Raw genomic sequence first — 14,174 nt, forward strand, 5'->3', positions numbered from 1 at the left:
TGAAGGTACTTTGGTTGCAAGGTTGAATTTCAAGCCACCTTTTCATAGTATCTTTGTTAGCGTATACTGCTTTACGGGGCATGATTATCACTTCCTCCTTCCTGTGGCGGAGCTCTGTAGCAATAGTAATAGCAGAGATGTGGCTACCTCCGTCTTCAGAAGAGTCCACTCATCTTGCCGTTTACTTTCTTTTTCCTTTCGGGGTATGAGATTAGTTCTGGGAAATACAAAGATACCTTGCCCTCTCCTGGGAAGGTCTTTGGTGGATTCTGTGTCCTGCCTGGATGAATCCGGGTGCTGTATTTTGTTTTTGCCTTTTCCTGTGATTTTTCTTGGTAGACATCAGATCTGTTTGCAAAGGGCTGTTGGAGACRTTTTCCAGCTTGCCAATGGGGCGCGGGCAACCCTCGGCCGAGCTCCAGTGACTCGTGCTAGCCCTCCCCTCCTGTTATATCTGCTGGCTGCTGCCTTAGGGTCTGCCATGACTCGAGTTTCCTGTGCTCRGCTCTCCAGGCGCAGGCAGAGCAGCCCTGGCCCCGCGGTACCTGTGCGCCACGGTGCCCGGGGCACATCCTGCTCCCACATCTGTGAGCGGAGCCCGCTGGAGCCCTGAGTCTGGCGGCACTGGTATGGCCSGAGGGCTCCCGCTGTGGGGGTGGAATGGGCACCCTCATTTTCCTCCTCCTGCAACTCAGAGGAGGGACATCTCTAAACCCTTCTGCTGTGTGGAGCTGCTCTGCAACCGGGTGCCTTCCTGGAAGCAGAAGCCGTTTAGTGACACGCACCTAATGGAGATGCTCTTACCTAACCTGYGCTGACCGTGCTTTTATCTTTCCTCATCCCACATTCAGTCATTCCCATCTTCCCATTTAACGCACAATGTTACCTGCAAATACTTTTCATGTGTTTGTGTTTCCATGRTTCCCTGTTTAAATCTGCCTTGTTTTGAAGTGATATTTTCCCTGCTGACCCTCCTCTCCTTTTTCCCTTCCCCTTTAATTTCCTCGTATACTAGGTGTGCAGCCGCTTTCTGCATTTTCTTTCCTCCATTTCCACTCTTGTCGCTTGCTGGTCGTGCTTTTATCTCCTCTGCTTCACTGATTTGCTGCTCTTAAAATCCCTGAATATCTCTTTTTCTGAGGCTGAGGGAACCCGAATGGGACCAGATGTGTCCCAGAAGGGAAACCTCTTGGAACAAGACAGGCATGGGAGAAAGTTTATAGTGCAGTTTGTGTTTTGTTATTCCTTGTCTTGATAACAAGGTCAAAAGTAGGGAAGAGGGTGAATGTGGGCACTCGGCCAACAGTATATTGAGCGCAGAGGAAGGGATTTTCCAAATAGTACAGAGAGAAACAGACACTCCCTGGTTTAATTGCCTACTAAAGCTATGCTGGTAGCTTTGTGCTTATTAAGAATCCCACAAAAATAAATTTGCCCAGTAAGGAGCAATCTTGTGGCAAAGGGTTGATTTTTGGCTTCAAAGCCAGCTGCTGCTGCCCTGATGTGAGACTCAGCCCTGTGTGATAAACTGTTACCCAGCTTGTCCTTCTTCTGACGTGTGCCCGTCAGCCGCTGGGCATGGAGACAAACTGTACTGGCAGTGCGTCCCCATAAACAATGACTCAGTCCCTGTCGTGAGCAAAGTCACCTTTCAAAGGGCAGCTTGGTGGTGACAGTGGCAGCGGTGCCAGCTGCCCGAGTCCCTGGGATGCTGSGTTATTTTCTGCTTTTGAGAATGAGTTGCTACAAGTTGGCCATGAAACCTTCATCACTGTTGCTCAGCAATGTACAGTGGCAGCTCTTGGTGGCTGCAGCCTCTTCTACTTTGCTCTGGGAGGTGTTTGGGAGCATCTGAAGGACTCAAGGTTAAAAGCAGCTGTGTGCTCCCACGCTGTGTCCTGTGCTTTGAGCAGCGCTTGGTTGGATGTTTTGCAGAAGGCCCAGAGCGCTGGCATATTGCAGYGGTTTCCTGGCATCTTCTCAGCCTTGGGTTGCTGTATGCCCCCAACTTCTGCCTGAGAACAGGACAGGCTCGAAACTCAGCCACGGGCGTAGCCACCCACTCCCTGTAGGCTTCTCAGTCAAGGATCTCCAGTAAAGTGGAGAAGCTGATTCTTCTTATTTTAAGAATTACAAAAATCTGTAGTGATTATACCAGGGACTGCAGTCAAGAGCCACTTGACACTTGAGTCACTATTCAAGCACAGAGCTGGGCAGACACTCAGTTCAGTATTTGCTTTCCACCCATGAAAGTGGTTTAAAGGTATCAAGTTTGCTCCCTACAGCTGCTCATATGTTGTTTTTTTTTCTTTTTTTTGTAAAAGCCAAACTTATTTGCTAAACAAATAAGCAAAACAGCATGTGTGAAGACTGAAAACAGTAAGAAGCTCCTTAGCGAGTGTGTGCGGGGAGATCACAGTTGCTTTTAGGCTGCAGCTTCCACCGTGTTAGGTTTAGTCACCAACTCGTTCACTCCTCCTGCTCTTCTGATTTATAACTTACGTAAATGGGAAGTGACACGAGAGAGCAGGGAGTCTGTGCGTGCACGTCGTTACACTGTCGGGCAGGTTTATCCCTCCTGTCGCGGGACTCCACAAGCCTCGGTAGGCAGCTGCCGAGCGGCAATGACGGTCTGGTGGGAGCCTCGTCTGCAGCTTGCTGTGAGCAGYGTAGCTTGGGGCAGTGCAGCCCCCTGAGGACAGGAGTGTCTGGGCTGCCTCTCATGGCTGCTGCATCTCCTTGGGGCAGAGGAGCTTCGGAGGATGCTGCTTCCCTGTCAGAAGATGCRTTTCTTATAGCTTCTCCTTTGCTGGTGTTGTGCCCTCCAGGTCACCCTTTTTGTCTACTCTGACTTGCTGCTCTTCACGAAGGAGGACGAGCCAGGGCGCTGCAACGTGCTGAGGAACCCTCTCTACCTGCAGAGCGTCAAGCTTCAGGARGGTGAGTGTTTGCAGCAGTTGGAGACTTGTGGGATGTTTTCTGGGCTGCTAGCTGCAAACAGGTTTCTAGCCAGCCGAGGGGCAGCGCAGGTAGCCTGCACAGCACCCCGGCAACCCCTTGCTTCCAGTATGCGACAGTGCTGTTTGACTCATGCTGCCAGATCTCCCTCCTCAGGGTGCTGGGCYAGCATCACTCTTCCCATCCTTGCGTTCAGCTGGTCCCGGGGAGCTCCATCTCCTGGGAGACCTCAGGGACGCTCAGATACCACCAGCTCCCAGGGCTTTCCAGAGTGCCGTTCCCATGGATGGAACGGGGACTTTCTCAGGGATTTGGGGCTGACGTTTCTAAAGGTCTTGATGTGCTGGGCTGTTCCCCTTGCCCTGGCCTGTCRGTGCTATGTTGCTTACAGTGGGAACTAGCTGAGGGTGAAAAGGGAAGTGAAGTCTTGAGGTTTCCCCCGTGGTGCCTCGAGAGAGCTCAGATGCTGTCTTCAGGAGTGTTGGGCCAAGCCCTACTGACCTTTACTTACCCTACTTCCCTCTTCAACCACCCATGGTTTTCCTCCTTGCTAGTGTCCCTCCCCCATACACACCCTGTCTCTGAGGAAGGAGCAAATCCAGGCCTTGGGGGGAGGCTGTGGGCTTGCCCATGCTCAGTTTGCTTTGAATGGACCTTCATGTCCAGCTGAGGGCTCAGGGAGTGGTTAAAGGGCAGGGGGAATGGCTTGAAATCAGTTATTTCAAGTTGAAATGCTGAGGTGGTGTGAAAGATGCTCTTTGCTACTCAGGAACAAAAGAGGAACGAAATAATTGCTCCATCACATCCTATTTCTTAGTGTGGAGGCACCTCCTGGCCCCGGCCCAGTCCCACTTTGTTCCTTCCTCGGTGCAGTCGGTCTGTTGGGCTACATGCTTTTTTGTGTACGTTTGCTCRACTGCATCAGCAAGGGGCTGGGGCCCTACCTCCTCCTCCACCACAGGCATCAGATATTGCTGAACCGGGGTCCAACATAAGAAATTCTGCTTAGATATAAGCAAAAACATTTTTTTCATGAGGGTGATTGACTCCTGGAGTGAGTTATGGGATCTCCCTCCTTGGAGGTGTTCGAGATTGACTGGGCACAGCCCTGGGCACCCTGATCTGATTAGACATGCTTTGGGCAGGGGGTTGGGCTAGAGACCTCCAGAGTCCCCTTCCAACCTGAATTACTCTGTGATTGTATGAGTTGGCGTCTCCGTGCAGGGGACAGTCCTGTGGCCCTCAGCCTGTGCTTCCCACYGAGAGGGCTTATTCCAGAGCTGTGCTGATTCTCCAAAAGGAATGATTTACTAGATTAATTTTGTCGCTTCCTGTTGGTGGCATGCTCAGAGAGAGACTGTGATGCTCTCGYGTGGAGCTGGGAGCTCTGCGCACAAGCTGCGGCTCTCCCTGTGCCCCGCATCGCGGTGAGCCGCAGGGCTGGGTTATCTGCGGTGCTGCGGTTGGGCACCCAGACACCGTGGGTTGCTCGTCAGTTGGTATTTCATGTTTCCAGCAACGTTTCTGCTCCCAAATTCTGGTCTGTTTGGTGGGGGCAGAAACTTGATGAGGGTGAAGAGGTGACACGGGGAGTGCAAGCTGTTTAGAAAAGCCAGTGAAGCTTTGTGGGAGTTTGCTGAGCTTGTTCTGAGTGCGGCTTATTCTAAGAAAGGGACAAAAGAAATTGTTCCTCGCTGAAGTGCTCGTTGGGCAGCGTTTAGTCCTGGAGCACTTCAGGCTGGGCGAGCGCGTGCGATTCCTGGCTGTTCTCAAAGGCAGCTGTGTAATCCTGCTCTTGTTTGCCTACTTGAAATCGGCTTTCCTGGGGCTTGTCCCGGTGGTGCAATGCTGGCTCCGTGCACGAAGGCCTGTTTGCAGCTYGGCGCTAGAATGTGCCTCTTAAGCTCAGGCAGGGCAGCTGGATTTCGTGAGTGGTTATGTCCCATTTATTTCCTTGTTGCCATAATAACTTGGCTAGATCACATCTGGAATAGTTTATCAAGCTTCTCCGAAGGGGATGTTTGTCTCTGCAGCGCAGAGCCTGCCCACGTACGCTCTGCCGTGCTGGGAATCCAGCACCCTCGCCTTTCAGGCACTCACCCTCCGGATTTGTGCTTCAAAGCTGGGGAGAACAAGCAAAAAGATGTCCGTCCTTTTTGGCAGGGATTTTCTGTCGGTCTCCTAAATAACTGAATGGCWCATTAATAGGAACAGGCGTATTGCTGAGTATAACAATTGAGACATCTCCGGTACACTGAAGACCATTGTGATGTTTCCTGTTTCTGCCGCTTGCTGCACTGTGCGAAAGCAAATCAGTATAATCTGCTTTACAATGCTCTGTCTTCCTGCTTTAGAAGCTGAGCATGGCTGATGAGCACCACACCAGCCAACGTTTCCAGCGTAACGGGGCTGGTTTCCTCACTAGATACTGTGGGAATTTCCATGCTCCAGTCGCCGCCTTGCTGGGCTCCTGGGGTGGGCGCGCTCTGCTTTGGGACAGAAAAGGGCTCTGACATTGAGCAGCCTCAACGAGGCCCCCTGATGCTGTGAGCCCCCTCCCCAGCTGGGATCCTCATGGGCATCCTGCAAACAGGGACTTCTCCTTTTGCATGCTGCTTTGCTGTGCCTGGCTTCCTAACCCAACCTATCCTACAGGGAAGAGCTCCAAGATTGCCAGAGGCCCAGACTGTGGTCTGTGGGACCTCTGCCCTGAGCTCTCCTCTTTGGGTGCTGGAGGTAGCCCCCGTCTTTGCTGAGCAGGGTGCCTGCGCCCGCACCTCTGCCCCTTCCTGGGCACTCTGCCTGCTGGGCACGCCACGGGCCTTGCCGCTGTCCCCTGGGCTGTGAAAGGAGGCTGGGGAGAGGAGCAGAACCGTCCTCCCTCTTTTCCCCTCTTTTTGACCCAAAGCCTGGCATTCACCACCCAAATCCCGCAAGCAGCGGGCGTTTGCGTTGGGTCGGGCTGGGGAGGTGGGCAGAGCCAGGGCGACGCAGAAAGCTTCTGCTGGCCCGGGAGCTACGTAAGTGCCTGCCCTGTGCGTCAGCACGGGAGCRCGAGAGCGGCCCCCAGGGCTTAGCCGGAAAGGGGAACGTGTCCCCACAAAACTCCCATGTTCCTCTCGCCTGTGCTGAGCACCGGGAGCAGCCCAGCCCCCGGGGCAGGGACGGCTCAGGTTGCTTGCAAGGAAAAGCCCGTCCCCTCTCACAACGCATCAGGAAGAAACTCAAGTAGCTTAAAGTGAGTTTTTTTCCTCCCGCTTATTTCCTTTTAGCGTTTCCCTGAATTTGGCCGAGAGCACGGTGCTCAGCTGTCGCAACAGCCGCGGACGTAGTGACGGGTGGGGAAGCAAGCCCCAGGCTGGCCCAGGCGGCCGGCTGCCGTCTCTGCCGTGGCTCTCCCCTCGGCTTTCGTGGCCTGCGAGAGGCGCTGGGCACCTCGAGCGGCTCCCCGGCGCCTGGCCGCCAGGCAGCCTCTGCAGTGCTTGTGATGAGGAGGCTCCGGGAAAAGCTGCCCTGGAAGAAATCCCGGCAAAGCTGCTTTGTGTTCAGATGTGCGCTTGGGTCTACCCTTCCCAGCGCTGCCATCTCTCCTCTTCCTCCCATCCCTCCTGGCTGTGGAGCTTCTGGAACAGGGCAAAGATGGGAGGCTCTTAGCTCCCATTTTTCCCCCTCTAACAACAGTTATTTAAATAAGGAATCTCCGAAGAGTTAAAGCCTCTGTTTCACTGTTGGGATCCCGGCTGGCTCCACTTGGAGCATCTCCCAAGCAGGTACCTGGGTGTGCACACCTCGATACAACAGGTCGGCGGGTGGCACTGAGGGAGGACAGTGGAGGTGGCTTCCCTCTCCCTGYCTGTCTGGAAGGGGATCCTGCTGGCAATTCCCGGTCAGTTGGTGCCAGCCTGCCGGAAAGGCGGTCTGCTCTCTCCTCCAGCTGCCAGCAGTGAGGAATCACAGTGGAGCTCCAGACTTGGGGCTGCCTGCCGTGTTCACTTTGCTCCGTGTTGGTGGGATGGCATTCCCCCATGGAAAATGGGATTTAAACAGCTCCTAGCCTGGGCTGCCTCCCTGCTTCATGTGTCCCGTAGCTGCAGTGCTGCTTGGCCGCGTGGATTATCAGGCAGCGAGGCTGCTGGGGGCAGGGGAAGGAGCTCCCTGGGTCATTGCTACCTCTGTGCAGTGAGGAGCAGAGATCCCATTTGAGGAGAAGGGGCTTTTTGTGCTGGTGACCACCCGGGAAGCAGAAGCAGCAGAAGGGGGACCGTGGATTCGTGGTGTGCTGGTGGCAGGCTCAGCTCCTGTCTCCCCAAACYCTCCCTCGGGGTGCAAAGTGCTGGCCAAGGGGCTCTGATTGGAGACTTCGGCTTTGCTAGGCAACTGCTTCCCCCCGGTGCTGCTGGGATTTGTGGAAGAGGGTGCCAGGAGAGCACGGGCAGAGCCGTGGAGAGCRGGGAACGGGCTCTGCAGGTCAGGAGGGGAGCACTGGAGCCCGCTGGCCAGCAGCAGGCCAGGCTGCTTTCCCAACCCTGCTCATCGCCCAGGGTGAAGCAGAGTGAGATTTATGAAAATACACAAGGGCTCCTTACCCGAGAGCTCTGCTCCAGCAGCCCGGGGCCGGGCCTGGGCATGGTGTCCCCATAATGACGTTTGCAGGCTGTTGTGCTGCAACGTGCTTTAAAACCGAAGCCTGCGGGGCCCCTCCGGGCCACCAGCAGCGGAGCAAGGGCTGTGRTTCCCCCAAAGGGCAGCCGGAAGAGACTTTTGGCAAACAACTCCGGGCTGCTGCACTTCTTCATGTGTTTTGTGATATAYGTGAAGGGACGCAGGTGGCATCTGAGTCTCTCAGTGGGTCTCAGCTCTTATCTTTAACTCTGAGCTGCTGCCTGCATTGGGAGAATTGCTTTTCCTCTGGGAATGGGGTGTTTCCACTGCCAGTGCAGAGCCAGTTTCCATCATTAGCGCAGCCCAGGCTTTTGAAAGGAAGCAGAGCTTGCACTGACACTGCTTTGAATAGGATTTGCAGCCGTGCCCAGACTGCAGAGCTGATCTCATGGCAGAGATAATGTTGTTAAAAGGCTTATGAAGCCTGCAGCCCAGTGGTGCTGCATGCTACCAAGGGCAAAGATGGTGCAGGGCGCGCTGGTGGGGAGGGCAGTGAGTGCATGACCAGCTCTGGGTGGTGGGATGTCCTCTTTTAGACTCAAGGTGGCCTTGTCTTGTGGCTTCATTTCCACCTGTGAGGCTGATGTGTGCCAGGAGCTGGCTTCCCTTGGAGCTTGGGAGACTCATGTCTCACCTGTAGGGCACAAAGACCAGGAATAATCCTCAGCGAAGCCTTCTTTTGGGAACAAGGGAAGGGTAGGCCTGCAGGAACCAGCCTGGTGGAGCAGCAGGAGTTAATGCAACCCCTGGGACAGCCGACAGCAAAAGGGGGAGGTGAACTGGGGTGCTCTGTGGTTTTGTGAGACACGGCTTACTGCTTTGGTCGTTGCATTGACTCCAGCCCCATGTCCCTTCCCAGCACAGCGGAAGCACAGGTTGTGGGCTGATACAGAAGGCTGCTGCACTGCTGGCTGCCTTTGGCTTTTTGGTTCCGCACTTGTTTCTCAAGCTCCCTGATCCACTCCATTTCACCCATGCCCCTGGTTCAGCTCCATCTCCTCGGAGAGGAGCTGACCCCAGCTGCTGGCACTGATGGAGAGCCCGAGGCAGATGGTGCTAGGACAGAGCTACTGTCTTAACAGGGGCTCAGGGAGAGAAGCTGGGAATGAGCAAGGACTTAGGATCTAGAGCCAGTCTAGTTAGTTCTCCTGGGAGCTAACTGTCCACAGGGGCAGGATACTGAGAGATCAGACATGAGTGCCCGTGGTGGCTACGTGGGCATGGTGGTTTCTGCCTCTGCAGCCCCCAGGAAGGAAGCAGGGCTGTACGTGCCACGGCCCTTGGTGGGTGGCAGGCAGGACAGCCTATATGTGGCTCTGTCTCAAGTTAGTCCTTGCTAGTGCACAGATCTGGAACCTGCAGTGGGCACGAATGAAACGAGCCCTTCTGCAAAAGGATGAACCCARAGGAAAATCCCTAATGGTGCAGGGAGTCCGTGTAAGATGTCATGCGAGCACAGTCTGCCCAGTGCGTAGCCCTGGGTCCGTCCTACAGATGCGGCATACATCATTCCCAGATCACAGCCTGGTACTGTAGGATGACAACAATAAATATTCATTGAATGTTGTCTCTTAGCCAATTCCTCTGCCAGTATCTCTGCTTGGAGAAATGCAGTTGTAGCTTAATTTTGATCCTATTTTTCTTCTTTATAGGTTCAGAAGATCTGAAATTCTGCATCCTTTACCTTGCAGAGGTGAGTAGTKGTGTTTTTGGAATTACTTCCTAGTGGGAGCTTAACATGTACTAACAACTCTTTGATTCTTTCTCTTGGGGCAAGGAGCACAAAATGCTCAAAGGAGCATAAAATGCAAATGATTTTAACTTCCTTTTTAATGGTTGTAGCCAGAATATATTAGTAAGAAGGTGCTACAGGGAATCTGTGACTCGGGAGGCTATGCCTGGTTGCTCTTCCCCTTCCCCACATGTGCAGTAAGTGGAACTTCCCTGCTGCATCTCACCTTTAATTTACCTTGGGGTTCTTTAGCCCAGGGATAGATTTCCTTGTGAACTGTCTTGACTTTGTGTTGGGGGCATCTTGCTTTTCTTGTTGTCAAGCATGCGGATTTTAAATTTGCAAATAGAATAAGGAAGCTCAGTGTAAAAGACTTAAATAATCACAGATCTAGAAATGCGTGCGGATGGTGCATGGTTGAATGCTCTAAACAGATTTGCAATCACTCAGATGCTGGCAGAGTTACATTTATGTCATGAAGGAGCCAGGGAGACTGCAAAACTTGTTCGTAGAAACTGGGCCTACCTAATCACTGAATTCTGAGGTTATTTTCTTTTCAAATAACTTTACTGTGTTCCAGGTTTCAAGGCCTTGTATTTTAAGGTGGAAATCTGCGTCTGGGAAAGTTTCCTAGGGCTTTGAGGAGAAAGACAAACATTGCTCAGCAGCACCACAATATAACAAGCTATTGTGAAAGTTGGGTGAAAATACTTTGAATGAAAGTTGTTCACCTTTAGCAGCTGGGATTTGGGCCAAAGCATGACTTGCTGTGTAACTTTGGGCAAATGAGTTCTTTCTCAGGTTTCCCTTTTATTCCTTGCCTGTCCTCACTACTTCTTCTCTAAGCTGTTGGGGCAGGAGCTGCCTCCTCAGTTGTTTGCCCAGCACGCGTTCCAGTGTAATGTCAGACTTGTGCRGCATCTCTATACATGGATCATTCCACTGCTGTGACTCAGAAATGCTGCAACGAATGATYGTCGGTGCCAGTCTGAACAAGGGGATGAGGCACTCTTGCATTTTCTCGTGCATTTGGAAAATCRCATTTGGAGGCTGACATTTAATTTAGAAGCCTTGGTCCCATAAATAGACGTAATTGAAAGAGCAATGGCTGAATTTCATGGGATGTTGGGAGGAGAAGACTCACCTTTGTCAAGATGTAATGAAATGCTTAGATTTTTTTTCTTCTGATGGGCTTAAATGGTCCTGTCTCTCTCTCTCAGCTCTGCTGATTGAAATCTGTGGCGTCCATTGTGGTTGGAGTATAGCGGTTGTATAGAAAATGTGAAACATTACTTGCCTCCAGACATGTGCCCATGCAGGGGACAGCAGGTCTGGAAAGGCTGGGCTTATGCCTATCCCCCAGAAGTGAGTACTTATACCCTGGGCCTGGCCAGCCCATAGCTTTCAGGTGAGGCTGGGCAGCTCCTGGCTCAAACTCATCCTCCTGGAGATCAGGACATCCCTGATATCACCCTTTCCCTCCTGGACACAGGCTTTGAGCCTGATGGTTTTCACCGAGCTGGGGAGTGGAAGCTGACCTGATGCCCGCCTGTGGGACAGGCAGAGATGTAACTCAGAGCCACCTGGCTGGAGCTTGGGACTTTTGTGCAATGACAGGAGGGAAGAGGCTTTTTTTGTGTGAGTTTGCGAGTGCACGGCACAGATGTATTTGCCTGGCCTCAGGCTTCAGGGASACGGTGCCTCTTTCACCCGTAAGGCTCACCAGACTCTCCAGCAATGGGTATTTTTGGTTCAGGAGGGGAAGCTGAGGTGCAAAGAGAGGCTGGGACTTGCCTATGAGTCAGCAGCAAGCCAGGGCAGGACGGTGCAGTCCTGACTCCGCTGCGGGTGCTCTTCAGGGAAACAGTGACCAAAAGTCCCAGCCCCGGGAGCTGAACGGAACGAGTGAGCAAACTGCAAGGAGTTGGGCTGGCAGCTAAAGTACGAGAACAGAAACCTTTTGCATTGAGAGGTCGTGCGGCTGCATGAACTGTCCTCTGCAGAAGTGGACCTCAGGTGAACGGAGACGGGCTTTTAGTAACTGGTAGGACACCATCCTGGGAGCCAGCTGGGGAGTATTTAAACATCATCTTCCTGCAAGAAAGCTAAGAAGAGCGGCACAGTCAGGTTCATCCCTCTTCTTTTTTTTTTTCTTTTTTTTCTCCTACATTCACTTGTCGGCAATGAGGCTTTAGTTACAGGGGTATGGGGGTGTTGTCCTGGGGTGTTGAGAGCTCGGAGTGTGTCRGGGAACAGTCCTCCTCAAAGGCATTGCTGCCAGTTGGCTGAGGACAGAGGCACTGCGGGGTCTTGGACGCCTCACTGGGCTGGTGGGAACCTTGATTTGTGTTGTTAAGGTTGTCTTTGCACACTTTATTGTCAAACAAAAGCTGGGATTYGGGCACAGCGAAGCAGCATCCTTGTGTTGCAGCAGCATGCAGGGCTGTGGTGGAGGTCTCTGGCCAGCCCAGCGCAGCTGTCCCCGCTGACGGACGGCCATGGTGTCCACGGGTGCCCAGCTGGACTCYGAGCTGTGTGACTTCCTTCTGGCCYGGTGCAAAGCTCAGGCTCCCCTCTGCCTGTGGGAATGAGCCCGTTTCCCTCTGCAAGGATGGCTTCCCTGCTGAGAGGGGCCAGCTCGGCTTTGGGGCTCCTGTRGACACCCCAGGTCACCCTGCAGGGTCTTTCCCCTACCTGATGTGCATCGCTCCTGCTCTTTGCAGCAAGTGCTCTGTCAGCCCCAAGTGAGCTGGGGCCTGGGATGCCTGTAGCAAATGAAAGATGATCGGGAAAGCAGATTAAAAAGCCTTGTGCTCCTTCCTGCCTTGTTCATAGGCCTAAAGGCTAGGGGAAGATAYGGTGTCTGGGATTCGGGACTGAGTCTGGGCAGTGCCTTCTCCTGATGGAGTCGTCTGCACACTCGCAGGGCACAGTCTGAAAGCTCATTTGGTCCATAGTGGCCCCGGTTGCACTTCTTCCGCGCCGTGGGTCTGGGAGTTTAGTGGTCGTCATCATCCGAGCACTTGTGTCGCCATAGTATCTGGCAGGCAGGTCCATCGTGTTGCCCTTATGGGGTCTATGGTGTTGGTAGAAGCTCTCATGCTGCTGTTTCCTACCCCAAATCATCTGCAGTGAGCGTTAATGTATTTAGAGCTGYTGTGGGTAGGAAGGGAGCCCACGGGGCCTGGCTGACCTCAAGCTCGCTGTGGGAATGGCTCTTGTCTGAGGCCTCGAGCTGCTGGGGTCCTTCTGCTCCATCCTCATCTGGATGATGACCTAGTTTTGCCTCATAAGGTAGCATTTAGCATTTGGATCCTGTGTGATCCAAAACGAGAATATGTTTCCTTGTCTATCAGTTGCTTTATTTATTTTAACCGAAAAGGAAAATTCTAACCTTCAGGGAAACTGGAGGGTAATAAAAAAGCTGCTGTTAGTCATCCTGTCTACTCACTTCTAAATAAATCACTCCACAGGGTTTAAATCTTGTATATTATGGTTATTTACAATCAAATAACAAACTGTCATCTTTATAGCCTGGTGTAGGTTACGGCAGGAGTATTTRGTTGCTCAGCTCTTCAGGATGTGAACTGCAGCGTTCTGGGTGCTTGGATGTGCCTGGTGCAGGCGGCTCCAATCCTGCTGGGGCATGTGCAGCACCCTCCTTGGAAGGGAAGTGCTAAATATAGGTTGGTATTGGAAAGGATGTAGAAATAGAGGAAGATTCTCCACTTCGCCGTCTATTCTTCTTTTTTTWAATTTAATTTAATTTTTTTTTAAAGAAAACCACTTAAATTAATAGTACAGTTGAGTAATATTAAGAGATTGCATCCCAGGGGCAATTCTGACATCTCAATATTGGCCTTCATTCCCAATGGCATGAAGAAAATTGTCATTTTGAAATATTTTGCGCGGTGGAAATTCTGCAAGCTTCCAGCTGGGAAACACAGCCGTGCTTTGTTTCAACGGTGGTGGTGGGGTAGCTGTGATAGCCTGAGCACATAAGCGAGCCAGAATTATGCGAGTGAAAGTACCTTTTGATTTGAAGAGTTCGTATACCTGAAAGCTTGTCTAATTGCCAACTGGTGTCAGAAAAATTATTACCAACCCATAAAGACCTAGTCTACCCTATGCTTCCTTTCAGCATTTTAAATCAAAATGAAACGGTTCCAAATCAGAACGTTTTATTTCAATTTGTTGAACTGACCCGGCCTGTGGAAGTGTTGGGCTGATCCGGTGTGGACCTGTGTTTCTGCACACCAGAGGACTTGGTGTCCCCGTTTCCCAGTGCCTGTGTGCCGTTCCCTGCAGGGCACATACTCACGCAGCGCCCGTGAKGACACGTGCAAAGCCTGCCAGAACAAAACCCATGTATTGTGCCGTGGAAACTGATAGCCAGCGCAGAGACGTGAATATGGGCCAGGGCCGTATTCACACCCTTCCCCAATCCGGAAATATCCCACTGATAGGAAACCGCAGATCAGTGTTTTATTGCATTGTTAGAAGTTTTTGATTCAAACCCAACATCTTCAGACCAAATTGACTTAAAATCAAATAGCTCATTAAGTTTTTCATTGTAAAAATGTTAGCAAAATCGATCCTTTTCTCTGGAAGGTTTCATCTGCAGACATTGGACTTTCCCYTGGGAAATTGCTCCGACAGAAAATCTTTCCAATTCCAACTTCTTGGCCTGCTGTAACGAGCATGCTTAGAGACCCAAGCAAATTAATGCCGCGAATCTGCGCTTGATCTTATTGTGTGTTGGAGACGCACATCCTAACTCCGCACGGGAGATCCTCTGGGCAGGTGTCCGTGAAATGACAGT

At 52.1% G+C, this 14,174-nt stretch overlaps 1 protein-coding gene across 2 annotated transcripts in view; it reads left to right on the forward strand.

Moving 5' to 3' along the window:
* The window catches only part of RGS3 (regulator of G protein signaling 3), a 97,517-nt gene that overhangs the window by 44,723 nt on the left and 38,620 nt on the right, over positions 1-14,174 (forward strand). For both annotated transcript variants that reach the window (XM_026059765.1, XM_026059766.1), the window contains 2 exons: positions 2,829-2,940; positions 9,273-9,313. In XM_026059765.1, the coding sequence (XP_025915550.1) occupies positions 2,829-2,940; positions 9,273-9,313 (153 nt within the window). The remainder of the gene's footprint in view (positions 1-2,828; positions 2,941-9,272; positions 9,314-14,174) is intronic.

Source organism: Apteryx rowi, unplaced genomic scaffold (genome assembly GCF_003343035.1).
Source record: "Apteryx rowi isolate R43461 unplaced genomic scaffold, aptRow1 scaffold_16, whole genome shotgun sequence".
NCBI classification, from domain to species: domain Eukaryota; kingdom Metazoa; phylum Chordata; class Aves; order Apterygiformes; family Apterygidae; genus Apteryx; species Apteryx rowi.